Source organism: Agelaius phoeniceus, chromosome 33, assembly GCF_051311805.1.
Source record: "Agelaius phoeniceus isolate bAgePho1 chromosome 33, bAgePho1.hap1, whole genome shotgun sequence".
NCBI classification, from domain to species: domain Eukaryota; kingdom Metazoa; phylum Chordata; class Aves; order Passeriformes; family Icteridae; genus Agelaius; species Agelaius phoeniceus.
Window position 1 is genome coordinate 3295500 of NC_135297.1, and position 27605 is coordinate 3323104.

Genomic DNA, 27605 nt, shown 5'->3' on the forward strand with positions numbered 1-27605 from the left:
CCAACACTCTGCCTCTGCACTGACTCATGGATCATGGCAAATGCTCAGTAGGGTGGCTGGAATAATGGAAAAAGGGCAATTGGCAACACAAGGGAAACCCATCTGGGCCCCTGGACTGGGGCAAGACGTCACTGCCCAATGGATAAACCGATTGTGAAAGTCCCTCCTGTGGATGCTCAGGTGCCCAAGAGTCGGGCACTGAAGAGCATCACAACAATGGACAGGGGGATGGGGCTGCCAGGATTAAAGTGTCTCAGGGGAGTCTGGACTAGCCACACAAGGGTGAGTTATTTCTGGCTCAGTGGGCCCATGATGCCTCAGGTAGCCAGTGTTTCAGGGGCAGATGAGAGGTTGCCCAGGCAAGGTAAAGACCTTTCTGTCCTGGAACATTTTGTGTGGGAGCAATCCTTGGATGGATCCAAATTTTGAGCTTGGCACCAAATTTAGGAAGTTGGGCTCAGAAAGTGAATGAAAGCACATTTCCTTGGGAGGAGAAACACCTAGTCCTACTGTTGGTGCTGCAGATGATTGTCAGCCCAAGAAAGGAAAAGGCAAGCAAGACCTATCTCTCCAGGCACCTATTTTGTTGGAGAAATCCTTGGACATACTTATTAGTAGAGGTGGTTTCCAAATTCCTTAAATGTGTTCCTGAAAGGGAATGACACTTTTTTTTCTTGGAAAATAAATCACTAGTCACAGTGTTTTAGGATGAAAACATTTTGCTGGCCTTCACCTCCACCTGGCAGATGATCATCTGCACACCGTCAGTCGGACAAGGTGTTTCCCTTCACAAGAATAGGTACTGCCATTCACATTGAAGAACCTAGTTGCAGCATTTTGAGCTGAGTTCCAGTATTGAATACATCTCAGCTCTAGACATTGCTCTCACACCAAACAGACTAGGGCAGAAAAGTTATGCTGGAATTTTTCTCCCCTCTTCAGTTTTTAATCTGTGGTTAGCTGCTTTCTTTCCCATGTAAAAGCACTCTCATTCCATTTCAGGAATCAAACACACAATTTTGTAAATCACCTGCAATGTTGACTTTGTCCAAGGATTGCTCCCAAACAAAGGCTCCAGAACAGCAAGGTCTTGCTGGCATGTCTCTCTACCAGGCAGATGATTATCTGTAGCACCAGCATTAGGACTGGGAATTTCACTTTTCTAGGAAAAGTATTGTCATTCACTTTCAGGGCCTGGGTTCTGACATTTGGATTCAAGCTCTGATATTGAATGTCGAAGGATTCCTCCCACACAAAAAATGTAAGGACGGAAAACTGTTGCTGTCTTTTACCTTCACTTTGCAAAGGGGTGAAGGTAAAAGACTTTGCAGTCATCTGAACACCACCAGCAGGATTATGTGTTTGCCTTCCCAAGGAAAGGTATTGTCATTCATGTTCAGGAGCACAGTTGCAGCATTTGGAGCCGCATTCCAATATTGAATACTTCCACTGATTATCTAACACAAAATGATCCAGGGCAGAAACATCTTTGTGGCCTTTACCTCCCCTGGGAAGCATATCTGCACAAGAACAGTGGGTTATGTCCTTTCCTCCCCATGGAAAGTCACTTTATTCCTCTTCAAGAGTCCACCACCTTACTTTGGAGACAACTTTCCAATATTAAATATATCCAAGAATTACTCCCACACAATATGTGTCAGGTTAGAAAATTGTTGCTGGATTCTACCTCCCCTGGGGCATCATGTAATCTGCTCTTTGAACCCTGGGTCTAGGTGTTTTCCTTCCCCTATAAAAGTGCTTCAATCATCTTTAAGGAGCTCACCACTGAAATTTGGATACCACCTCCAGTACTGAAAACATCCAAGGATTGCTCCCACACAAAATGTGGACTAACAGGTCCTGCTGGCCTTTACCTCTAATGGACAGAGCTCCTGAAATAAAATGAATGTGCTTTACCATGGGAAGGAAAGCACATAGCCCCAGTGGTTTAGGTGCTGATTACAGGCTGCCCTAGGGGGGTAAAGATCAGCAACAGCTTTCTGATCTGGCAGCTTTTGTTATGACAGTCATCTTTGGGCATATATAATATCGGAGGTGGTATCCACTTTTGAATGATGGGCTTCTGGATGAGAATGAGAGTTCTTTTCTGTAGGAAGGAAAGCATGTTGCCCCAGTGTTTGCGGTGCTGATGAGAGGCTGCACAGGGGAGGTAAAGACCAGCCAAGACCTCTCTATCATGGCACCTTTTTGGTGGGAGCAATCCTTGGACATAATATTGGAAGTGTTATCTAATTTGGGTAATGGGTAAAATCCCTGGTCATATTCAATTAATTGCACTTACAGCTGAAAAGCATGTGTGATGTAGAATGCATGTACTAAGTTACCATATTTACTAGCTTAAATAAAAGACATAACTCTACCCTGTGGGTTAAACTTGTTAATTTGTGAACCAAGTTTGCTTCCTGCTGGCAGTGATTGCTCCTGCAATAAGGATAAGCTGTCCTTCAATGGTTAACTTGATCCTCAGTGGGGGTGTGCTGGAATCATTATGATATCATTCCTGGGTAGAAAAAACAGTATGAGTCTCAGCAGCATTAGCCTGAAGATGTGAGATTGTCAAGAGAGAGCCCCAGGGTGGGGGTCTTGGTACAGGAGCCTGGGTGGTTGAGTCTGTGCAGGGGCTCTGGGGGGGTTCCCATTCAGATGCCCCCCCTCGAGTCCCCGCAGGTGCCGGGCTAGCTACAGATCCTTGGGGATCAGGGTGACTCGGCAGGCGTGCAGCGAGCACAGGTACACATCTTCCAGCAGCCACACCATGAAGGCCTCTGCTGCCTGTGTACCAAAACCTGAGCTGAGGTGGGGGGGTCCCCAAAACCCCCCAGCATGCCCCAACCCCCACAGCTCCCCCGGAGGCAGAGAACCCCCCAAAACACACACCCAGGGGGCAAGGTTTCTCCAAACCTACCCACGGGCGACTGGGAGGGACCAAAACACCCTGTGCCTGTAAATGTGTGAGGAGGCACCAACACCCAGTGACCCATCCCAAATCCCTGACAGACCCCGGGAATAAGAGACACCCCCCGCACCACCCAGAGGTCTCCCACAGGCCCTCTCAACATCCATGGAACCCTGTCCCAGAACTCATAGACCCACCCCAGCCAATAGAACTCTGCTAGACTCCCCCTCAGCTCCCATCACACACACCCAACAAACCTCTCAGCCTCATCCAAGTACCCAAAGAGAGCTTCCTGGACCTCCCCAGCCCCCAGAGACACCCCCTGCACCCACAGACCCTTCCTGCAGCATCCACAGAACCCCCTCTTCCAACTCCCATGGAAACCTTCTCAGCACCCATGAGATCCCCCTCAGCCCCCTCCCCACCCCCTAAGTCCCCTGGATACCCCTGCAGGACCCATAGGACCCCTCCAGCCCCTCTGTGACCTCCCTCCACCATGTCTGGGCCCCACGAGCCCCACCTCCTGCAGCGCCAGCAGGGCCATGCTCTGCCAGCAGTGATCGACCCCACGGGTGAAGAGGAGGCAGATCTCCTGCACCTGTGGCAGGGAGGGCACAGGGAGGGGGGCACATGGGGGCAGTGGGATCACAGGGAGTGCAGGGACACTGGGACAACATGGAGGGGATATGGGGGCATTGGGGACATCCAGGGATGGGGCCACCACCATGGCGACACCCTGGAGATGTGGAGACACTGCCCTGGGAACATCCCAGGGACCTGGGGACACCCTTGTTGTCACCCTGGAGACACTTTGGGGACACCCCAGGGAGAGGAACACTGGGGACAGGAACACCTGGGTGTCACCATGATATTTTCTGAAAAATCCCTTTGCCAGGATTTTTCTCCTGAGAAGCTGAGAAGCCTCAGAAAATAAATGTAAACAATAATTATCTGATTGCTTGGAATGTGGTCTGGAGGTTGCTTACCAACAGGTGCATCTTTGATTGGTTTCATGTGAATTGTTTTTAATTAATGACCAATCCCAGTCCAGCTGTATGGGGACTCTGGTCAGTCACAGGTTTTTATTATTCATTTTTTTCCAGCCTTCTGTCTGTATCCTTTCTCTATAGTTTAATATAGTTTTAGTATATCATTTTCTTTTAATATAATATCATAAAATGATAAATCAGCCTTCTGAGAACTTGCAGTCAAATTCTCATCTCTCACCTTGTCCTGGGGACCCTCACAACACCACCACAGCTGGGGATACACTGGGGAGCGGGGATGTGGGAACACCATGATGGGGACACCCTGGGATCTGCCAGGTGGGAGGCAGGGGGGGAAGCACCACTCTGGGAACATCTTGGGAACACCCTCAGCCATGGGAACATGGGGACACTCCCCTGGGGACACCCCAATGGGACAGGGGAACAGTGCCAGCACGGCAGGAACACCAGCATGGCATAGGGAACACCCAATCCATGCAGCCTCTGAAGCTGGCAGCACACAAGGATGTCTGGAACCACAGAAGGACTTTGGGGGATATGCAAGGATGTTGGGGGAAGACAGGCCCACCATGTCACAAGGACAGGTGGTCCTAAGGAGTCCCAGGGGTTGATCTGGGGTTCTGGGGGGTAACTTGGTGGGTCTGTAGGGGGTTGGAGGGTCCCAGTGGTTTTTGGGATGGGGTCTAACGGGAGGTTAGAGGGTTCCAGGTTGGATTTCAGGGGGCCCAGGGTGGATATGAGGTTGGATTTTAAGGAGTCCTAGGGATTGTTTGAAGGGTTCCAGTGGGTATTTGGGAGAGTCCTATGGGGAGCTGAAGGGTCCCAGGGTGGATTTGAAGGCTCTGGGGGAGGTTGCAGGGTCTGAGAGGGTTGATCTGGGGTGTCCTGGGATGGATTTGGGGATCCCAGGAAAGGGAACAGAAAGGGGATCCAGAGTGGTTTGGAAGATCCCAGGCAATGTTGGAGGTTCTGGGATGAAACTGGGGGGATCCTGGAGAGGTTTGGGGGTCCCAAAGTAGATTTTATGGGTATCTGAGATGATCTGTGTGGTTGCAGGGGAGTTTGGGAGTCCATCAGGGGTGCTGGGGAGGTTCCATGGGGGAACTTGGGGTCTCTGGGGATTTTAGGGTGCAGGAGTGTTCATTTTGGAATGTGGGGGGTTCTCACCATGCGGGCAAAGGGGCTGGGGCACAGCAGCATGCGGGTGCTGCTCTGGTACTTGCAGATCTCCTGCAATGCCTGCTGACCTGGGTGGTGCCCTGGGGAGGCAGTGGATGGGGAACTGTGGGGGCTTTAGGGGATCGATTTAGTCTGGGGGGGCACAGATGGGGGGCTCTGAAGGAACATGGGGGGCATAGGTGATCTATAGGGCCTGGCAGAACACAGGGGGCTATAAGGGATCTACATGGGGGGCTATAGGGGCCAGGGGTAAACTGTGGAGGTTATAAGGGATCTATAATGTCTGGGGGGACATTGTGGATATGAGGGATTTATAGGGAGCTATAGTGATGGCCGATATAGGGGAGTTATAGGGGACAGGGAGTAGGGGGCGTTACGAGGAACAGGGTGTAGGGGGCTGTAGCAATGTATCTGAACAACTTAGGCCTCAGTGTGCTCCAGCCATACTGCTTGTAACTGTTCTTATCAGAATTTTCTCAGGGCACTGTGGAATTCATCAAGGTTACTAAGACATAAACTGTGCTGAAATAAGAACAAAGAAGCTGAGTGATGGAAGCATATAGGAGTATTTGGGGCACAGGCTGGGGACAGCAACGGGGAGGGTCCATAGGAGTGCTCTGGAGGGGGGCCTGAAAGGGGGCTCGATGTGGGAGGCCCACAGGGGGTGTCTGTAAGGGGAGTCCCCCGCCCCTCACTCACTGCGTGCCCTCGGCCGGGGCGGGCGCTGGGGAGCCCCCGCGCCCTCGGGGGTGGCTTTGGGGTGGGGCATGGTGCGGCCGAGTCCAGGCATCCAGCAGGGCGGGAGGGGACCCGGCGGCCGGGGGAGGAGCTGTAAGGGCGGACGCAGGCGTCCGGGCCCCCCCCCACCCCCCACCACTACCTGGTATCCCCAAGCCCCGCTCCCCGCCAGTGACGTCACGCCCGGGATCCGCCGCCGCCGCTGCACTGCTCGTGACGTCACTTCCCTCCACGCGCCAATTGGGGCATGCGACCCCTCTGCGCCGCCGCACTCTGCTACTCAATGGTACCGCGCCTGCTAAGGGCTCATTAGCATAAAACTGCATGAACCCGCGCCTTGGTGCTTCCAGGGTAGTCTCAGTTATCGTCCCAGTGCGGTCCCAGTACAGGCTCTGTAATCGTTCCAGCGTGATCCCAGTCACTCCCAGTGTGGTTCCCGCTGCTCCTGGTCATCTGCATGATTCCAGTTACTCACAGAATGATCCCAGTATGAGTCCAGTCCCCTGCAATATGATTCTAGTGCTTCCCAGTCACTCCCAGTGTGAGTCCAGTATGATCACGACTTCCAGTATAATGCCTGTCACACCCCCAATGTGGGACCATGTCAATTCCTGTCTTTACTAGAATGATCCCACTATGATCCCAGTCACTCCCAGTATGATACCAGGTGCCCCCAGTGTGGTTCCAGACACTCCCAGAATGAACCCAGCATGGTTCCAGTTGTCCCCTCCTGTATGATCCTAGTTGCCCCAGTTGTGGTCCCAGTACCCCCAACATGGTTCCAGCATCTTCCATTTGCTCCCAGTGTGTCTTCAGTTGGCTGCCAACATGGTCCCAGTAGCTCCCTGTGCCTCCTAGTACCCAGTGGGGGTCAGTGAAGGATTACGATTTTCCATGAAATCCACTGGGAGAAGCAGATTGGGGCATTATGAACCCATGGTGGCCCAGGTGGGCTTTGGGGGTCCCTTGAGGGCATTACCTCGCAGACCTCCCAGTTAACCCCCAGTTTTCCCAGTGGGCCATCACACTCCTCATTTGACCCCATCAAGCCTCACAGTTGCCCCTTCTTGTCCAGCCAGGCCAGATGCTGAACAGGACCAGCGCCAACACGGAGCCCTGGGGAACCCAGCAGTGCCCAGCCCCAGCTGGCTGTGGCCCCATTCCTACTCCTCCTTGGCCTGGCCACCAGCCAGGTGTTCCCAGGGAGAGGCACCTGTCCCAGCTGTGAGCGGCAGGTGCTCCAGAAGAAGCAGGGAGATGGAGGCAGTGCCAAAGGCTTTGCTGAACTGCAGGCAGACACACCCACATATGTCCAACACCCACCCAGGCCACCTGGGCACAGCAGAAGATCAGGTGAGTCAGGCAGTACCTGCCTTTCCCAAGCCCTGGCTGTTCCCAATGCCCTGGTTTTCCTGTCCGTGCCATGGGTTCCCCGCAAGGAATCTGTTCCAGGGCTGTCCCAGCACCAAGGCTTGGAGTTTGCTGGATCCTTCTGGCCCTGGTCTCAGTGGCTCCTAGTCACCTCCAGCATGGTTCCAGTCATTCCCTGTATGATCCTAGTCACTCCTACTATGATAACAGCATGATCCCAGCATGGTCCCAGTTGCTCCCATTTACCCCCAGTATGATTCCCCTTTCTTCTCCCTGTCATTCTCCAGAATGGTTCCAGTTGTTCCCTCTATGATCCTAGTTACCCCAGTTGTGATCCCAGTTGCTCCCAGCATGGTCCCAGTAGCTCCTAGTGCCTCCCTGTAATCAGTGGGGGTCAGTTGAGGGTTGCAGCTGTCCATAAAATCCATCTGGGGGAAAAGGACACACAGGTGATGTGGGGGGATATGGAGGGACATGGGAGGCATTATCCTGCTGTCACCGAAATTGCAAGAAAAATAAAAACTCTCCAACAACGTTTCTACTTTAAGAGAATTAAGGCATTACTTTATTCTCGCCAGGATGTTGTTCTGCCCAGAATGTGCAACAGAGATAATTTAATCCACACATTGCCTGTGTTGTGCAGAGGAAACCATTCCATCACACATGGTTATTTATTAGATTTTTCACATACTTACACAGTCAAAACCCAGAAAAATGCATTGGTTCAATGTTCATTGGCCACAAGTTAAACAGTTCTTTGTACCTGGTTTCCTATTGGTTATTGATCCCTTTGCTTCCAATGCTAATTAGGTCCTCATTCTTCATTCTCTTATTGATCTTTTCTCAGACCAAGTGTCTCTGACACACCAGGAAAGAAGTTCAGGTGTTGACGGTCACTTCTCTCTCTTGAGCATGCTCTGGCAACTCCTGGTCCACTGAGATGTCGAGCTCGTCAGGCCTTGCCCAGGGAACAGAGTCTCTTGAACAGAAACTTCCATTCCTTTTTCTCTAAGCAAAGATGAACAAAACCCCTGACTAAAGTTAGTTAAAAATTCTAGGAGTTGCACCATTTCTAACACTGCCCCTCCCCATGGACACAGTACCCTTATTGCTACCCTGTGTCCCCATGTCCCCCCCTCATGTACACAGATGATCCCCGGGTCCCTCATGTCCCACCTGTCCCCCCACGTATCTGTGGTGGTTTGACAGGAAATGTGTTTTCTGGGATACTGTGGTCAGGCCAATGGATGTTCAGATTTTAATATTGGCATCTAATCTGGCCATTAGGACATGGATCCGCCTCTGAGAACACGGGGTTAAAAGCAGAGCTCTCCCCTGGGAGGCTCTCTTGGGTTTCTGGCAGGAAAGAGTTCGGGTCTCTCCCCCGGCCTGCTGGCTGGGTGGGGGGAGGGGAAAAGCCATGTGGCCGGGAGAGGCAGGCCTGACCCCAGGGGTGGAAGGGTGGAAGAGCGAGAGAGAGAGACCGGGAGCCATCGGGCAGCCCCCCCTCCCCCTGGGAGACAGAGAGAGAGAGAGACGGTGCCTGAGACTGTTACCTTGAAACTTGATAAACGTGTGCCTGTGCCGGCAGCATGGCTGAGGAGATGAAGGGGGGGTGCAGCCGGCCGCTTGTAGGAGCTTTTAACCCCTTTTCGGACAATGAAAACTTTACAGAACATTAATCTTTCCTAGAAGAGAGATAGAGTGGAAGATGAAGAAGGAAATGGGCAAGTGTGAGAGAGGTCTGGGCAAGTGAGAGATGTTGGGAGAATAGAGAAGAATCTTAGTGGGAAGAGATGATGGAGTGGCTTTTGCTGGACTCTTTTTGTACAGCCATGGACAGAACCATGTTCCTTGTGACACAGAGACTGCATCTAGGGGGAGGCAATGCCTCAGAACCAAGAGGGTTCAGTGTTGGTACCCCTCGGCCCCAGGGAGTGAAATATGGGGGGGACAGGTGTCCCAAAGGAGAGACTGTGCCCTTTTGGATCGGGACAAAGCATCCTTAAAAAAGACAACCCTAGAAGCAGCTCTGGTCCGTGTTCAGTGGTGAGAGCACTGGACATGAAAGGAAGAGGTCACGACGGCAGATGTACTCCGGGCGGTGCCACGAGTGACGCAGAAACACACGAGGCTTCAACTGTGTTTCCAGGGGAAGCCCATGGTACAAGAAGGACTCCTCTCCTCTTGATGAACTGAGGATTGATTGTCTGAAGGGTGGTGCTGGACCAAGAGTTGGTGATTTGGGGAATAGATGTATTGGAAATTTGGTGGGGGGAGGAGGAAGTGTATTTGTAAGGTTTTCATTTTCCTGTGTGTGTTCCTTTTATATATAGTTGTAGTTAATAAAGTTTTGTTTTCTTTATTTCTAAGTGGGAGCCTGCTTTGCTTATTCCTGGTCACATCTCACAGCAGAAACCAGGGAGAGGGTATCTTCATGGGGGCACTGGCATTGTGCCAGTGTCAAACCATGACAGTATCCCACAACGTCCTCATGTCTCCCTTGTGTCCCCCATGTTCCCACCCTATCCCCCATACCCCAGTGTCCATGCCCTGTGGCAGGAGGTGCCTGGACTCTTCCTGGCCAGCTGGGATATCACTCTAGTGGCACCATGTTCCTCTGGGAGAGAAAAAATAGAGAGGGGAAAGACCCTGAATACAGGGGTGGACCCCAAAAGTGTGGCAAACAGGATGGGGCAAGAGCATCTTTCCTCCACTTAATTTTTGGGACCCTGCCAATGAGATAGGGGACACTATATCCCTTCATGGAATGAGTCCCCACCCAGGGATTTGGGCTGTATGGGATTGGGACTCCCCCCTCCCCCATTAATGGCCTTGAGACACTCACATGTAACTGATTTACCATCCTGGAACTGAGACCTTCCCCATGGGATTGGGATACACAATCCCCCCTCCCATGGGACTGGGGGACCCATCATTGGACTGGACATCCCCCTCCCCATAAGACTGAGACCCCCCCTTGTAAGTGGGACAACCCCCCATGTGATTGGGCACAGAGCTGCATCATCAGCCCCTGCTCCCCCCTCACCAGGGCCCCTCTGGAGCTGATGGTGGCACTAAGCAAGGTGGTGACAAAGCCCGCCTGTGAGGGCAGGGGGCCACAGGGGGGCTAAGGCCCTATTTGGGGCAGCTTCAGGGCTGGGGGCACAAAGAGGGACCCCAGCTCTGGGAATCCGCTGACAGAGGAATGGAGAAGAATGCATTGGCAATGTCTATGGTGGCACCCTTTTGCTGCCTTGGACTCCAGCCCATACTGAAGTTCCAACATGTCCAGCATGGCAGCACTCAGTGATGGTGTAACTTCATTCAGGCCATGACAGTCCACTGTCAGTGTCCACTCTCCACAGGACTCAGGCAGGGGTCATGTGGGGCTACTGAGGGGTGAGCGAGTCTTGCTGAGCACGCCCAGCTCTCCAGTTCACAGATCATCAGCTCATGGATGGGGTCCTGAAGTCCCAGTCGGTGCCATGTTGCCAATGGGACACTGTTGTGCTGGCCATCAGTACCTGCTGTTCTTCATCCCTCAGCAGTCCCACAGCAGAAGGGTCCTCTGAAAGACCAAGCAAGGAATTCAGCTGTCTGAATTTCTTCTGTCTCCACAGCAGCTCTCCCAAAGCTCAATGGTGTCCTTTTGGGTCCTTGAAATACCTCTCCTGAGGTGATCTGTGCCAAGGATACATGGACCCTCTAGACCAGCGACAATGGCATTTTTCTGCCACTCATGCCCAGTCAGGAGCACTTCAGCTTCCAGTATAGTCCCTGTTGGGATCCTCCGTCATCCCAAAAACAGAGGTGGATTCTGCCCCTGCATGATGGCATCAGGGTGCATTGTGCACCCATGTCAGCTAAAGCCTTGTGCTCCTGTGGCTCTGCTGTGCCAGGCCTTGGATCCACACAGTCTAACTGACCCCACTGTCCTTTTCCCACAGCTGGCTGGAGCCAGAGCCCCTCTGATCATGGTACTCGTTGCTCACTTCTTGTAAATATGACCTGGGGATCCCTTCCAGAGGGTCAGAAGTAACATCAGCCCTTCAATTCTGCCTGAGGACTTGCCCAGTGGAACATGAGTGGCATTTTTCCTTGAAGAGTTTTCTGCCTGTGAGACCACTTTGAGACTTCTATAAGAGTGACCCTTGTGAGATCCCTCATGAGACCCCCTTGAGAGACTCTTGTGTGAGAGACCTCAGGTGTCCTCCAGGTAGCCCGAGGACTCATCAGAGGGCATAAGCTCCCAGGAAGGGCAGGTAGAAGTTGCGGTACTCAAGGACAATGGTGACAGTGATGGAGATGGCATTGCATAACCAGCTGAAGGCCCTGGAGTGCAGCACAATGAGCCTGTGCCCAGCAGGTGACTTGTAGGGGTACATCACTCAACCAGGGTCAAAAAACTGCCTCTCCCTCCAAAGATAAACCCCACAAAGCCAAACACCATCCAAATACCCCATACCCCTCCAAATGCCTCCTATATTCCCCAAATAAAGCTGGGCACATGGGTCTCACCTGAACCTCACAATTATAAAGCACCTTATGGTGGTCAAGAACTGCCCCTGCATCCCAAAATACCCTCCCAAATACCCACAAACCCTCCCTAAACTGCAAAAATACAAGTGGGTGTAGGGGTCTCACCTGGGCCTTGTAGGCAAGCAGGGTGATGTAGGTGATGCTGTACACGGAGAGCTGGATGGAGCTCCCCAGTCTGATGTGGCCCCTGAAAGCACCAACCCTGTGGGTGCCCCATGGAGAACCCCAAAACTACTCCACACCTCCCCCCCCAAATGCTCTATAGGGACCCCTGACTGTCCCATAGTGACCCACAGCTGCCCCCCAGCCACCTCCCCATACCCTCCATAGTACCTGTGATGGAAAAGCACTTGCCCAGCAGGATGAGCATGAGGAAAATGAGGAAGCTGATGGGGTGGGGGGAGCAGCTGGCATGGGGATATGGGGAGGGCTGGGTACCCCCCTTCATCACACCCCCCACACGAGGGGCTGTGCACCCCCCCACCTCCTGTACCTCCCCAAGCCCTTCATTACCTCCCATGACTTCAAAGTGCCCTTGTGCTCCCCCATATCCCCTATACTTTGCTGTGAAAGCCCTCCCCAAACGCACCCAGAACCCCCAGCCCTATCAAATCTCAATATGCCCCTTGGACCTCGACACCTCCCAGTCTCTGAAGATCCCCCAAATCCCAATATAACTTCCCCAGACCCCAATGCTCTCCAGTCCCCACAGCTGCTGCTGGTTCCCACAAACCTGCCCAAAGCCCCACAAGCTCCCCCTTCACACTCCATGCTGGCAGCCACCATGAGCATCTTGCAGGTAGTGTGGAGCAGCTGCCATCCCTAGACCAGGTCTGGGGGGACTGGGGGGGTGAGCACCAGATCTCTCAAAACACTGCCTCCCCCAGGCCCCCTTGAAGCTCAGATTTCCCTCCAGCTGCTCACTGATGAATAACATGAGGGTGACGATGAAGACGAGGAGGAAGGTGATGTCTGTTTCCAGGACGCCTGGGGAAGGTGGGGGGAGGGGTGAGAAGGGGTTCACCCCATGAAGCCCCCCAATACCCACCAGACTATCCACAGACGACCCCTGCATTGCAGCCCCAGCATCATTCCCCGTTGTACCGCAACCCCTTCAGCTTCCTCAGATCTCAATAACCTCCAATATAATTCCCCATACTGATGCACTCCAATCCTTCCAACCCCCCAAACCCCTAAACAATCCTCCAGACCCTCATATATGTCCCCATCCCAAATCCCTGCAGCCCCCCAGACCACCATAACTCCCTATACAGCCGCAGACCCTGATATACACCAATCCCTTCAGCCCCTCCAGACCTTCTAGACCCCAATAAGCCTCCTCAGACCCCCATAGCCCCCAGTATACCCCCCGATCTTGGTGCACGCCAGTCCTCCTTGCAATGTCTTTCCCCCGGCTGTGGCAGCACTGAACTCATCAGCCAAGAGGTGCCGCATCCGGAAGGAATCCCCTTTGCTCGGCACCATCTCGTACTCCAGCTCCAGCCCATCGCCCTGGGGGGAAGATGAGGGTACTCGCCCCACATTTGCAGCGGGCTACGCATCACCAGCTGCGGCCGCTGCACAGCACAGTCCCTGCAGCCCCCCCACCACACCCCCATGGTTCCCCCATGCACCCCAGTCCCTGCAGTCCCCAAATCCCCCGAGCCTGTTTATAATCCCCCAGACCCAAATATTCCCCCTCATCCTGATGGACCCCCACTCTCCAGCCCCCCACACTCCCGACAGGGCCCGCCCTGATGCTGCACGGACCACGCCCCCAAGTCAGGCCACGCCCCCTGCGCAGCACCTGGACAGCGCTTCTGTCCCTGGTGGTACTGGGCAGTACAAGCCAGTACAGCGTCGTACGGCCCAGCAGCACCCCGTACACTACAGTGTAACTCAGCACAACCCATCACAGCTCAGTATAGACCAATATAGTCCAGTACAGCCCAGTATAAGAGAGCATAACCCAGTACAGCCCAGTATTTCCCCTGAAGGAACCAAAACCAGGTGGTTCAGTCTGAGGAAGGGGAAGAGGAACAAAGAGCAGCATGTGGCAGCAGGGGATGGCACGGGGTGGGGATGGGGGGCGGAGGGAGGGGAAGAGGCTTGGATGTCCCAGGGTTCCCCCCCAGACTCTGGGAATCTGCACCAGGTGGGTGACCCAGCTGTGTGGCCTGGTGCACCTGCCAGCCCCCCGGGGACCCTTAAATCCGTCCAGGCAGGGGCCTCCCCCACCCACGTCACAGGGAGGTGGGTGGGGCAGTGGTGACAAAAAGTGATACCCTAAACTTCCCGTTTCTAACCCCAAAATCACCCAAAGCAGAGGCAGTGGCACGGTGGGAACTTGATGGGGAGCAGGGGGTCCCCAAAATCCCTCGGGAGTGGGGGGCAAGGGGTCCTTGGGGTGTGTGGAGGTTCTTTGGTCCTGGGGGAGGCCCCTGGGCCGTGATGGGGGTCCCTGGGGTGTGTCTGCCTGGGCTGTGGATGGAGGGGGTCTCTGGGCCCCGAAGGGAATCCCTGGAGTGTGTGTGTGTCCCTGGGGTGTGGACAAGGAGTCCTTGCATGCAGAGTGGGGATCCTGGTGTTCTGGTGGGGTGTGGATGAGGGTTCTCTGGGCCGTGAGTAGGGTCTTTGGGATGGTGGTGAGGTCCCTGGGTTGCGAGGGAGGTCCCTAGGGTGGTGGGGATCCCTGACCCCCAAGTGCAGTCCCTGGGCCTCGAAGGGGGCCTCTATGGTACCAAGCCTCATCCTACTCTCTCTCTCCCCTACTGCATCTAGGATCTCCCCAGGGTGAGTCAGGATGTGCACTCCACTGCTGGTGACATTGGTGACACTGGTGATGGTGCCAGCAGGGGTCTTTCCCTATGGCTTCCACAACTGCATCCAGGCACCATGGGACCCTGGGCTGTTCCGCTGCATCCAGCGCTTCCTGAGCACCGTGGGGGCTGCGGTGGATGACCTCCCCTCCACTGCCACATCCCTCAACCTCTCTGTCAACATCTTGCGCCAGGTGCCCCCCAGTGCCTTTGCCCACCTGCCGCGGCTCTACATCCTTGATCTGACCCACAACCAGCTGGAACTCTTGGCCCCAGGGGCTTTCTCGGGGCTGTCAGCACTGGCTCACCTAAACCTGGCCCACAACAACATCTCAGAGCTGCCCACAGGTGTGTTCACCGGGCTGGGCAACCTGAGCACACTGCGGCTGGACCACAATCCGCTACAGAAGGTGGCCCCCAGGGCTTTCCAGCCACTGGCTGCACTCAGCATGCTCTGGCTGCGGGGTGGCCGGCTCAGCGCACTGGAGCCTGTGGCCATGGCTGTGGGGAATCTGACACACCTAGACCTGCTCGACCTTTGTGGCAACATGCTGTCAACACTGGGCCCGGGGCTGCCGCCCACACTGGGGACCCTGTACCTCTGCAACAACTCCCTGGGAGCTCTTTCAGGGGCCACCCCTGAGGTGATACCCCCAGGGCTGCGTGTGCTCGACCTGTCCTACAACAACATCTCGGACCCTGCACTGCTCTCTCACCTGTGCCTGAACAACCTGACACACCTGCACCTGGCTGGGAACCCACTGGATGTAGTGCAGCTGCTGCGCGTGGCTGGAATCTCCCCACGTCAGGTGGATGTGTCAGGGCTACAGGTGAACACAAGCGGCCTGGAATACCTGTGCAAGCAGCTGAGAGGACAGAGGCTGCAGAGGCTGCAGCTGCAGCGCATGAACCTTACATCAATGCCCAACGGGGCTCTGGCCAAGTGTCCGGTGCTGGGTGCCCTAGATGTGTCTGGCAACCGGCTGCGGCATTTGGGCTGCATAGGGCAGCTGCTGAACCCAAAGCAGCATGCAACACTGCGTGAGCTGGTGGCTGAGCACAACTTGCTGCAGCGGCTGCCATCGTGCAATGGGACCCCGGTTCTGAAGCAGCTGCATAATGTGTCCCTGCGCTTCAACCGCATCCTAGTGGCCGGTGCGGGTGCTTTTGACAATGCACCAGCACTGCGGCAGCTGCGGCTGGATGTGAACGGGCTGGCACGGCTGCACCGCGCAGCGCTGCGTGGACTCCGCAACCTGAGGCACCTGCGCCTTGACAACAACCTGCTCACTGACATCCTGCCCGGCTCCTTTGCTGACCTGCACCAGCTGAAAGACCTCAACCTGCGCAACAACCGTGTGGCCGTGCTCTTCCCTGGTGCTTTCAAGGGGCTTGACCGCCTGCAGACCCTTGACCTGGGTGGGAACAACTTGCGGCACTTGGCAGCCAAGGCATTCCAGGGCCTCCCGCAGCTTTGCCGGCTTTACCTGGACCGCAACCGGCTGCTGGAGGTGAGGGTGGCCACATTCCAGCCGGTGCAGGTGACACTGGGCGTGCTGGACCTGCGTGCCAATGCGCTGCGCTACCTGAGCCGACACCTGCGGCAGCTGCCACCTTTCCGCTACCTGCATAACCTCTATGACCTGAAGCTGCAGGCGCAGCAGCCATATGGGATGCGTGTGGTCCCACAACGCTTCTTCCAGGGCCTCAGTGCCTTGCGCTCACTCTACCTGTCACAGAACTCGCTCTCGGCCATCCCTGCTGATGCCTTCGATGACCTGGCACAGCTGCAGTACCTGACGCTGGCTGACAGCAGCGGTGGGATGGGCCACCTGCCTGCCGGCATCTTCAAGAACCTGAGCCAACTGCGCAGCCTGAACCTGGAGAGCGCAGGACTGCGCAGCCTTGGCCCTGAGGTCTTCGGAAATCTGACACGACTGAAGGAGCTACGCCTGGCCAAGAATGGGCTGCGTACATTGGATGTGACTCTGGCCACCCGCCTCCCTGCCCTGCGCTATCTGGACCTGCGCAAGTGCCCATTGAGTTGCAGCTGTGCCAATGCCTGGCTGCCTGCCTGGCTGGCACATGGGCCTGTGCAGGTGGTCTATCTGTATAACTACACATGTGGTGAGATGGGTGGGGCCTCCGCATACCTGCACTGCTTTGACACGTGTGTGTGCTACCTGGACATGGGGCGGTACCTGTTTGCAGGGACAGCACCGGCTGTGCTGCTGCTGCTGGTGCTGCCGCTGCTGCACCACCGTGGGTACTGGCGATTGCGCTACCAGCTGTTCCTGCTGCGTGCCTGGGCACGTGGGCACTGGCGGCGGGAGCAGCGGCGCTACACCTATGACACCTTCGTGTCCTACAACTCCGGGGATGAGCAGTGGGTGCTGGAGGAGTTGGTGCCTGAGCTTGAGCGTGGAGCCCTGCGGCTCTGTCTGCACCACCGTGACTTTCGCCCCGGCCGTGCCATAGTGGACAACATTGTGGACGCTGTGTACAACAGCCGGCACACAGTGTGTGTGGTGAGCCGTGGGTACCTGCGCAGTGAGTGGTGCTCACTGGAGATCCAGATGGCCAGCTATCGCCTCTTCGATGAGCTGCGTGATGTCCTTGTCCTCATCTTTCTTGAGGACATCCCTGAGGCTGAGCTCTCGGCCTTCCATCGCATGCGCCGTGTGCTGCTGCGGCGCACACACCTGCGCTGGCCCTCTGAGCCCCCTGCACAGCCCCTCTTCTGGGCAAAGCTCAGGTGTGCCCTGAGTGGGGGGGAAGAGGAGGAGGAGAGGGAGAGAGGGGGCAGGGAGGAAGGCCCTGGCACATCTGGAACCCCCGGGAAAGTTTTCCCTCAGGAAAGAAACCTTCTGCCCCAGAATCACTGCTTTTTATCTGGGGAAGGTGTCCTGTGGAGTGGGGCTGATGGCAGCAAGGAGGAAAAGGAGAACGAGGAGAGGAAGATGGGGGACAGGGAGGGAGGCTGCCCTGACAAGACTGGGACCACTGTGGAAGTTCCCCCTCAGAAAAGCAGTTTTCTGCCCCAAAATCACTGGCTTTTCTCTTGGGAATATGTTCTGCACAGTGGGGATGAAGGTAACAAGAAGGAGGAAGAGGAAGAGGAGGAGGAGGCGGAGGAGGAGGAGAAAGGTTGCTGGGAGAGAGAGAAGCTGCTCTAGAGCGACTTACCCTGGTGTAATGGGGATCCCCAGGGACATTCCCAATCAAAAAAATCCCAAAATCCCTGGTTATCTCTCGGATAGATGGTTGTTAATTGCTACCCCAAGATGTGCGGGATGTCTCTGTTTCAGCCCGCGCGGCTGAAGAATGAGTCTGAACTCTTCAGTTTTCAGTCTTCAAGTTGTTTATTAATTCTTATCTATAAAATTTTCTTTCTGCCCAGCCAAGGTCTGCTCAGCAAGGCAGCCAAAGGCACTCTGACCGTCCCCAAGGCGGTGTTGTCCTTTTATACTATGAACTACATATAAGATATTTACACTTAATTCCCAATACCTATCACCTGTGTTAGACAGTGCACTTCTACTCTAAACCAATCCCAAAGTGCCAGCATCACAGCAGAAAATGGAGAACAAGAAGAAGAAAAAGAAAGGCTAGACACGCCCAAGTTCGTCCATCTTGTCCCCATAACCCCCATGCCATAAATCCTAAAATCTACATTTTCACCCTGTGATAATATTATTATTATACTATTCAAACCTCTGTGACTTTCAGGTCCTCATGCAAATCTGGTAACTTGCTCCAGGGATCATAATCAAATCCCCAGGTGTTCTGGGCTGCATGCCAGGGTCTCTGAGCCCCCCGGCGGGGTCCTCAGCAACTCTGGACACCCAGAGGGATGTACTGAGTTCCGACAGTTATCGTCTGAGAAATGTGCAGTTGGGATGACAGTAATGAGGAAAAGGGGATGGAGGAGGAGGAAAAGAGGGAAGCAAGATGGACCTCGATGTTCAAATGCAGCAAATGCTTCATCATTCAGTTCCTTTTCCCAGCACGTGGGAGCTTCAGGTCTTGCACATCTGGGTCATCCTGGGCACACGCTGCTGCAGCTGCTTCTGCCCCTAGCGACACCCCCATGGCTGGGAAATTCCAGCAGCCTACAGGAGGCACCCACCAATCCATCCTCCCACACACTGTCCTGATCCCCAACTCAGCAGCTCCCGAGCCCCAGGCAGGTCCCTGCGTCGCTCCCACCTGATCCTCACCAGCAGCAGGATGTACCTGGCTTGGCTGGCAAACCAGAGCATGCTGCAGGTATCCAGGCCGCCGGCGCCAAGGGCTCATGGCCACGATCACTGGGTTGTGCTGCCCAGGGAAGCCCTTTTGCAAGAGCATCAGCTGCTGTTCCAGAGCAGGATGTGGCTCTGCCTGCTCTGTCCTGAGAGACCGAAGCTCTGCTCAGCTTATCAGCCCTGGGGTGCTTGGGTAGGTGCCTCCCAGGCCCAACCCCCAACAGCCAGAGCTCAGCAGTTCCAGGCTGGGAACAGCCTTCCCTTACATCTGGCCAGTGGGCGCATGATGCTGTCAAGGGCCAGCAGTGAGCAATTGATGCTGGTCCCTCCCACAGCCCCTCTCTGCAGTCCTTGGTGACCTAGGCTCACTCCAAGTCCGCTGGGTCAGTCAGGCTCACCTTGGCCACACACACAGATTCCCAGCAAAGCCAAGAGTGGGGTTGGTCCCACTGCTTCACCTGGATCTGCGAGGACAGAGATGGCTGAAGCCATGGCTCCACACAACCCTGGGGAGGTTGGTTGGAGCAAGTAGCACTAGCGGGACCAGGGCTCAGTGTTTCCCATGGAATGGGTCAGTGGATCACACTGGAAGATGGAGCAGGAGTAGGAGAGGAACCTGGCATGCTGTGAGGATGAGTCAAACACTTGGACATGACACTAGGAGCAAAGCCAGGGAAAGGATCTGGAAGGAAGGGACAGAGTTATGGAAAAGAATCAGCAACTCCCATGTTTAGTGGTGGAGGATGGTACAGCTGGTTGGGTTTCCAAGGCTCTGGAAAAGCATCCGGACACCTGATTGAATGCCTCATCCATTGCTCCCCTACAAGTAGCAATGGATGAGGCACTAGGAACAGGCTGAAGTGATAGCCAGAGCCTCCATCTGCCCAGGCAAATGTAACAGCCCTGCAAATTCAGGAAAGTACATGGCTGGAGTTTAAATCTACTTGGCAAGTTTGCATCAAGAAACTGGGGAGCACTTTGACACTCAGAGTCCTGGGGTATGTAATTCCCAACTCGGTGCTGAGTGGGACAGCCCTGGGATGTTATCTCAGCAGCTTCCTAGCTTCATTTCCAGCACTGATTGTAGCAATACCACAGCCAGCAGCACTCACCTGGAGGATGGCATGGGAGTGGGAGGAGGTGGTGTTGGCCTTGGTGTGATGCTGCGCTGGTTTCTACTGCCCTTGGCCAATATCTCTAGGATCTGCTCTGATGATGTGGGCTGGGAGAGAACAGACACAGAGATCAGCACCCCCAATGCACCTAGACACCCCAATATCAGCAGCCCCAGGCACTCGGGCTGAGGCATCCTGCAGCTCTGCAGGCTCTGTGACAACTTGGGGTCACATCTGCTGCCAGCCAGGAGTTGTGCAGGTGGCACCCTCGGATCTTCACACCCCCTGTGTCCCCAGGACAGGAGAGAGAGGAGTGGAGGGGAAGAGGAGGGAAGGGGAGCTTCTTGCAGCAGCCCCTGTGCCAGGAGTCACTCCCAGGCTGGGCTGGGATGAGGCAAAGCTTATCACCCTCCCTGCTCCCCTTTAGGGCAGTTTTTCTCCCTGTTTCAGCCTCTTCAATGCAGCAGAGACAAAGGAGTTGCCAAACCAGCACTGCTATGATGTGGAGTTTACCCTTGAACCTTCCCCAAACAAGCTTATAGCCCCATTCTCATGTCACTCCCCACGAGGTATTTCTGCTTTCAGAGCTTCTCATTCCTCTTGTTTGCATCCATCTTCCCATACCCCTTTGAAATCTCCCCACTGGCATGGCCATTCTAGTTTCAGCCAGGACAGAGTTGCTAAAATAGAGGGTTTTTTTTGGTTTTGTTTTTTGTTTGTTTGTTTTTGGTTTTTTTTTTTTTTTTTTTTTTTTGCAGTAGCTGAGGGGTGTTGCTGTGGGCATTTCTAGGAGGTTATTCAATACCATCTTATTTGCCAGGGGTAAGGGAAAAGGACTCTTTTCCTCACTTCTGAGAGGAAGGGGTTCCTTCTTTGAGGGGAAACAGTCGGTATTGTCACAGACTTTCTGTGTAGATTCTTTGTCTTATTATGATCTATTAATGAGCTGTTGTCATTAATATTGTTTCTGTCACTGTTTTCTTATTTCATTGCTGTTTCCAGTAAATTGTTCTTGTGTTAAACTGTGATCTTTGCCTTTTTTGCTTCCAGCTGGAGGGGTCGGGGAAGCAAGAGCCAGTGTGGTTTCAGTATAAGCATTAAAGTATGGAATACTGTTCTTAAAACATGACATCCTTAATTGCTGCCCAATGTGAGGCACAAAGGGTTGAGATAACAACAGACCTATCTAGAGCTGTTTGAAAACAAATGTGATCTAAGCCTTTGTTGTATTATGTGCAAAGCCAGTGGTCACAATGTTTCTTGGTCTGTTCACGTGGGTGTGGTACCTAACCCTGTATGCCCTGTACGTATTGCCATATGTTCTTTTTCAGAGCAAGGAGAGGGATCAGGATTGCTTTGTTGCTGTACTCTGGGATATCAATTTATGACATGGTAACATCAAAGGCAGTGAGGGTCATTTGGGCTATGTATTCAGTGCTTCTCTCCTGCCCTTGCCTAGAGTGGAGTCCATTAATAGTCCATTAATAATAGTTCCCAGCCTGTTCCTGTTGTTGTGTCTGCCAGGCCTCCTCAGTGTGGTCTATACCATGTTTAAAATTAGAAAAGAAATTTTCATAAAGACCATTCAGAGATCTTCCCTGAGGGAGAATAGTCAGGAGTGGTATGAAATATGGGAGGACAAGGGCCAGTGTTTGGAGGATTTCTCTGCTCCAGTGGTTTGGAAGTTCACCCCTGGTAACTACAGGACCATGGTAAAGTGATAAAATTTATGAAAGAAAAATGCTGTAGTGACTCCAGAGAGGCACAAAGTTATGCAATGTGCTGGGCCCTGGTTATTTACCAGCCACTGTACATCACTAGACAGCACCCTCACGAGGAAGAGGAGGAAGGCAGAGCAACAAGCACTGTGGGCACTCCAGTTGCAGCTGAACCACAGGCACAACATATGCTGGGAGCAGTTGTCCCTATACACAAGAAATCCAAGACCAAATCAGTTTGCTCAGTGAGGGATGAAGACGAAGTGGGGTTCTCACAACAGGAGGAAGATCCCGATGAGGTCCAGGGCACACAATCCACGTGGCAGAAGTTTGTATGAAGCCTACCATCGTTGTATACCACCATTGGCAGTGATGTTGATGAAAGAAGGAAAGCAAACAGTGCTTCAGGTGACTACCTAGTGTGGGAATTGGAAAGATAGAAATCTTCACAGACTCAAGAGGGTTTGATTTACAGCCTAAGAAGAAGTCTAGATTGATGTGAAAGCAAGGTACACAGACATTGAATAGAAAAATCATAAACTTATGCTTCTATAGTTATAAGCAAGAATATGCTTTAAGTAAGAAACTTACTTAAAGCATATTCTTGTATTAGATAAGATGATGAAGGGTTTTATAGTGCAATAATGTAGTAATGTGATTGTATAGAATAAGCTAAAAGTTTAGATATTATAATAGAGACATATGTGTGTATATGTAATAAGACCTTATTGGACAAAAGTATTCACATTGCAGTAGAAAGAAGTAAAGGGGATAGGTTAGAAAAACAAAACATACTCTGTGGCGACTGTCCATCGGATTAGAAAGTTATATACTGTCTTGCAAAAAAGAACTTGTGACCATCTTAGATTTTGGCTGACTGCTTGCTGTCTTATAAATCTCATGGCCTTTGAGACTGATGTTATCTATGCAATAAATCATTCTTAGTCTGATCGTGGTCCTGTCCCTTTGACTAATGAGACAACAGCTTCCACCCAGCTTTGGCAATATGAAGATCATCTTTTCTTCTCCCTACCGACCTATGCATTGTCTGTGGAAAGAATGTCCAACACTGAAGACAGATTTGAAAGACTCGAGCAAACTAAAGAGGAAATGTCCAGGCCCTGCCGGTACGGACCGGAGTCTCTGCTATTGGGAGCAGAATCCTGCTCAGGAGAGGGGAGACAGACTGTGCAGTAACCTGTGGTTTTAACTGTGTGACCATGGAGAGGACATGAGGAAGTGGGATTGAAAATCCATCTCTGCCCCAGCAGCATGGGTGATGTTATAGATGGATAATGAGATGATTGGCTCTCGCAATTAAAAGATAACTATTGTGTGAATATTAAGAAAAGCTTTAGTGATGTATAGTTATGTTATTGTAGTTTAGATGTCCTCTATTCTCCCCATAGTTCCCTCCCCCCCACCCCGTGTTGTGACCATCAGACAGCCTGGGTTGTCTAGGCCAGGTAAAAAGAAGGTGCGCACAGGTGTCCCTTCCCTGGGGCAGTTGGGAATGGAAAAGCTTGGTGCTTAGGGGGTGCAACATGGCAACACCTGATCTCCAATCCAGTTACAAGAAAGCAGTCTCCACCAATAAATGGCAAAGAAGAGCTGACTGACAGACTTTGGGAGGGGCCAGGGCTTACTGATGCAAGCTCCAGGGGTATAAAAGACTGAGCATCCATCTTGAAGAGGAACCAGCCACGTGGTATGCACGCGGGCAATTCCCAGCGCTGCAACTTTTTTTCTTATGTAGTCCTTTGTTGTATTTTTGTTAAGGTTTAATAAACCTTTTTAAATTTTCAAAGTGAGCAGCTGTTTCTCACAGGTGAGTTAAGAGGAAGAACACCATCACAGAAAACTCATCAAGGATAAATCTTCTCCAGTTACCACTGGGCAAGTCCTCAGACAGAATAGAAGGGCTGATGTTACTTCTGATCCTCTTGAAAGGACCTCCAGGTCATATTTACAAGTGAGCAATAAGTACCATGATCAGAGCTAGAGGGGCTGTTGTGGTTTGTTTTGTGTTTGTTCTGTTCCCTCCCTGTTCATGTTAAAGGTCCTGCCCCAATCCCAGTTATCTGTCAATCCCTAAACCCCTCCCCAGTTACTATGGTTGTCGAATGTATCATTTTTGTTCTCCACCCCTGGCTGCCTGCCTGTCACTCGGCACCCCTGCCTCCTTTTCCAGAAGCTTCTGGTCAGGGTGTCGGGTGATTGGCTCAGGGGCCGGGGCCCCTCCCTCAGTTATACGAGATTGGTTCTGTTGTCATGTCAATCCCCAATGTATCTTTTCCTTCCCTCTTCTGATTTGTCATCCTTCACCCCTCCCATCCCCTTTAAAACCCAGGGGTTTTCCCCACCTCGGGGCTCTCAGCTCTCTTCTCCCTCACTCCCAGTTCCCCCCTGATCCAATAAACCCATTTACCCTGAAGAAACTGAGAGACGCCTCTTCAATCCTGCGGCTCGGAGTACCATAGCGGCCTACGTCCGTAAGGCAGATTATTGCCTTAGGCACATTACTCGACTTCGTGTTGGGGAAGTGCCCCCTTGGCTGGAGACGGGCTGGTCATTCCTAGCCTGGGCGTATCTTTCCACCGGCCACACCGCTCCAGTTCTGGCGCCCAACGTGGGGCCCCTCTGGACAGCTCCTGACCTGCGCTACGGTCAGTAGAGCATTGAAGGACGCCAGCAGAAGGACCCCACGGACGGGATTCAAAGAATCCCATTGGCCGCAGAACTACCCTGGTGGTGGTAGCAGACCCCGTTTTAGGGGTGGCGCTCCCCAGGGACCCCAGACGGCAGCTCCTGGCACCGAGGAGTTGTCTCGCCGCAGGACCCCCAACGTTCCAGTTTTTCGTTCGCTACCCCCGGATCTCATAAGTTCTCCTTTTTCTCTCTCCCTGTCCCCTCCTTTCTTTGGTGTTTCGTCACCACTCTCCTTTTCTTGGGACAGGGACCGGTGGGTGGCACCCTTATTCTCTTTCTTTTTGTGTTTGCTGGAACGGGGGGGGCTTTACAGCGGCTGCTGCTTTTAACATCATAAGCATGGGGGCAAAGCTTTCAGCAGCCCAGAAGGGGCTTTATTACCAAGTTGTGGGCATCCTTGTTGGGGGGGGGGGTTTCAGTTAATAAGCCGGAAGTTAAAAAGTTAATCTGTTGGTTGTTTTCTGAGTTCCCTGAAGTCTCCCCTGACCTAATCAAAGATCCTGCCTTTTGGCAGAGAGCTAACGCCAGGTTATCAAATTTGATTAGGTCAGGGGACACCTCGCTTTCCCCATTTGCCTTTTGGATTTGTCAAATTCGGTCTATTCTAAAAGCGAGTGGGAACTCAGAAAAGCCGTCAGTTAGTTTTAGTTTGCGCCTCAGTTCTTCTACCCCTAGAAGAACCAACCCTCAACCCCAACCCTCCTTCCCGTCCCTCCAGACAGAAAACCGGGATTCTGAAGGGAGCAACCCGCACCAGCCCAGCGCAGGGTGTCCATCAGTCCCCTGGCCCCCTTCGGAATCCTAGGTCCCCCCGCCCTAAGAGTCCTGGCCAAACTCTTACGGGCTCCTCTTCCTCTCCTTCCCCCCTTGCCCCAGTCCCCAAGTCCCCAGTTTTAAAATCCCCAGTTCTAAAACCCCCAGTTTATCCCCAGCTGCCTCCATCTCCTCAAGATGGCTCCCATGGAGCTCAAGATGGAGGCAGCCTCGTGGCCAAGGTGGGAAAATCCCTTTCTTCTCCCCAAAATCCCTTTGTCCCAAGTTCCTACCCCTTCCTGCCTTCTGGCCCCTCCCAATGTTCCACCCCTTCATCCCTCCTCCCTCCTGGTCCCTCCTCCTTTCCCGAGTCCTCCCCTTTGTTAGTCCCTCCCATTTTTCCTCCTGTAGTCCCTCCCACTGCTCCTCCTACGGTTCCTCCCACTCCCCCTCCCGTTTCTCCACCCCCTGCATTTCAAGAAGTTCCGCCCCCTGACTCCTCCTCCTGGGTGGGTCCCCAAACACCGGACCGCCCCGCCCAAGTTCCCTGCCACGCCCCTACCCCCCTCTCTTCCGGTTCCCATGCTCCCCCTTCCGGTTCCCATTCTTTGGGTGCCGGGTGGGGGGGGGGGGGGGGGGGTAGGGAACCGAGAACCGGGGCCTGCTGCAGTTCCATCCGCGGCCCCGGTTGTTTACCACCCAGAGGGGGAGGGTGGGGTCCATAGGCAGTGGGTCCCACTACATCATACACAAATAAAGGAGCTGTGTAAAGCCCAAAAAGACTATGGCAGGGACAGTGAGTATTTCTGGGGAATGTTGCAGGCAACAATGACCGAAGCCGATGTCACCCCCTTTGACCTCAGGCGAATCTTCACATGCCTGCTCAATCCCACTGAGCGGGCCATGTGGGAGGCAGCCTGGAAGAGGGGGGTGACTGAAGCTCTCCCCAGGCTGTGGGAACAGCCCCACACGGGGCTGGATCTCACAGGCAATGTCCTTGCCATAGACCAGCTCCTCGGGACCGGGAACTGGGCAGATGGGCACTCGCAGGCGAGTGCCATCCCCCAGGAGGCGCTTCGGGAGTCAGCCCGAGCGGCGGAGAAGGCGTTCCTGGCGTTGCCAGGGGCGGCCCCTCTTCTCTCATATTCCAGGATCTTCCAGGGCACCGAAGAGACCTTTATAGACTTCGTAGAACGGCTCCGAAAAGCAGTTGAGCAGCAGGTGGAGAGTGAGGTCGCCCGAGAACATGTTCTGAAGGAGGTGGCATCCACCAACGCAAACATCGCATGCCGGGACGCCATCCTCAGCTTGCCAGTGCACCCACCCCCCATGCTGCACGACATGCTAGAAGTCTGTGCCCGGAAGGTCCTGCTGATACCACTGAGAGAAAATGAGAAGAAGAGCAAGCCGCCACCCCGAGTCAGCGCCGCCGAAGAAACATCAGACGACGCCTTCTCCGAAACACCACGCCGTTCACCTGCTCCCAACCCCTCCGCCGCAAAAACTTCCCCATGCCACCTCTGTGGGAAGCTCGGGCATTGGATGCCCGACTGCCCGTTGCGGCGAGAGTTTTATGAATTTAAGAAGGGGCAGGGACTTCGGGGGAAGACCCCGCAAAAAAACTAAGTACTGAGCGCAGCTCCCCCCTGCGCAAAGATATAAATAAGGCAGGACACGACACATCTTGCAGGGAGGGGAGAACAAAAAGACCGCCGTACGCCGCTAACAAAACAGACATTCACTCATCGGACTTGACTTTTTCACCGTACCTCCGACCTAAACCTGTTTTAACCACCTTTTCTGTTTTCAGTCCCTTCCAGCTGCAGCTCACGGAGCCATTACACCTGAGAGACTCCAACTTCCACCTCGTCTCGGTCTGCCTGGAGTGCCCAGGAAACTGGGGACGGATCAGGTGTAAGTATGTCGTTGTCGGAGACACAAAATTCACTCCTCTAGAGGTGAACATTATCCCGGGTCTCCTGACATCTGACCTGGGACAGTTTGCCATCGGACTGCACTGTGTCCAACCCCCCTCTTTTCTGCCCAAGGGACAGGTGATTGCGCAAGCAATCCCTGTTCCTGAAATGACTTGGGTCCTGGGGTCCCCCCCATCTAACAACCAGAGCCCAACAGTGGCCTGGGCCCAAGTCCTGGGGCGGGAAAGACCACACCTTACCTGCCAGCTTTCAAAAGGAGGAGAGGGCAAGCCTCTTCGAGGCTTGTTGGACACAGGGGCGGATGTGACGATCATTCCTTCCCGGGAATGGCCGTCACATTGGGAATTGCAGGACGCGTCGGGTCACGTCCAAGGTGTCGGGGGCTTACAATTGGCTTGACAATCAAAGAGCACCGTACAAATTATGGGGCCGGATGGGCAATTAGCTTCAGTACGCCCATTCGTATTAGATTACACGGAACCCCTGTGGGGGAGAGACCTCCTTGCCCAGTGGGGAGCCCGAATTGACCTCCCAGTGGCTCCTCAGGTTTTTC

The 27605-nt window shown here is 53.6% G+C and overlaps 1 protein-coding gene, 1 long non-coding RNA gene and 1 pseudogene across 4 annotated transcripts in view; 1 reads left to right on the plus strand and 2 right to left on the minus strand.

Annotated features, from left to right (window-relative positions):
• Nucleotides 1-2577: 2577 nt before the first annotated feature.
• LOC129133807 (histone H3-like centromeric protein A) lies at nucleotides 2578-5872 on the minus strand (annotated as a pseudogene).
• A 1875-nt stretch (nucleotides 5873-7747) lies between these two features.
• The window catches only part of LOC129131944 (uncharacterized), a 31161-nt gene continuing 11303 nt past the window's right edge, over nucleotides 7748-27605 (minus strand). For 2 of the 3 annotated variants that reach the window (XR_013185800.1, XR_013185799.1), the window contains 3 exons: nucleotides 19933-20042; nucleotides 8769-10783; nucleotides 7748-8220 (listed from right to left, as the gene is read on the minus strand). This is a non-coding gene — a long non-coding RNA (uncharacterized LOC129131944). Of the gene's footprint in view, nucleotides 8221-8768; nucleotides 11323-19932; nucleotides 20043-27605 lie in introns of those variants that run through there. The other variant, XR_008536052.2, reaches the window with a different exon arrangement.
• Nucleotides 14497-17901, plus strand: LOC129131798 (uncharacterized). Its single transcript, XM_077192414.1, has 2 exons — nucleotides 14497-17666; nucleotides 17882-17901. Exons 1-2 carry the CDS (start codon nucleotides 14558-14560, stop codon nucleotides 17899-17901), a joined length of 3129 nt encoding a protein of 1042 aa, XP_077048529.1. The 5' UTR covers nucleotides 14497-14557.

What these genes read in the sequence shown, in the direction of transcription:
- LOC129131798 (XM_077192414.1), top strand. Translation starts at nt 14,558, where the DNA reads ATGTGCACTCCACTGCTGGTGACATTGGTGACACTGGTGATGGTGCCA. An exon ending in TCTGCACAGTGGGGATGAAG is followed by an intron (nt 17,667 to 17,881) that starts GTAACAAGAAGG and finishes TCTCTGTTTCAG; the next exon opens with CCCGCGCGGCTGAAGAATGA.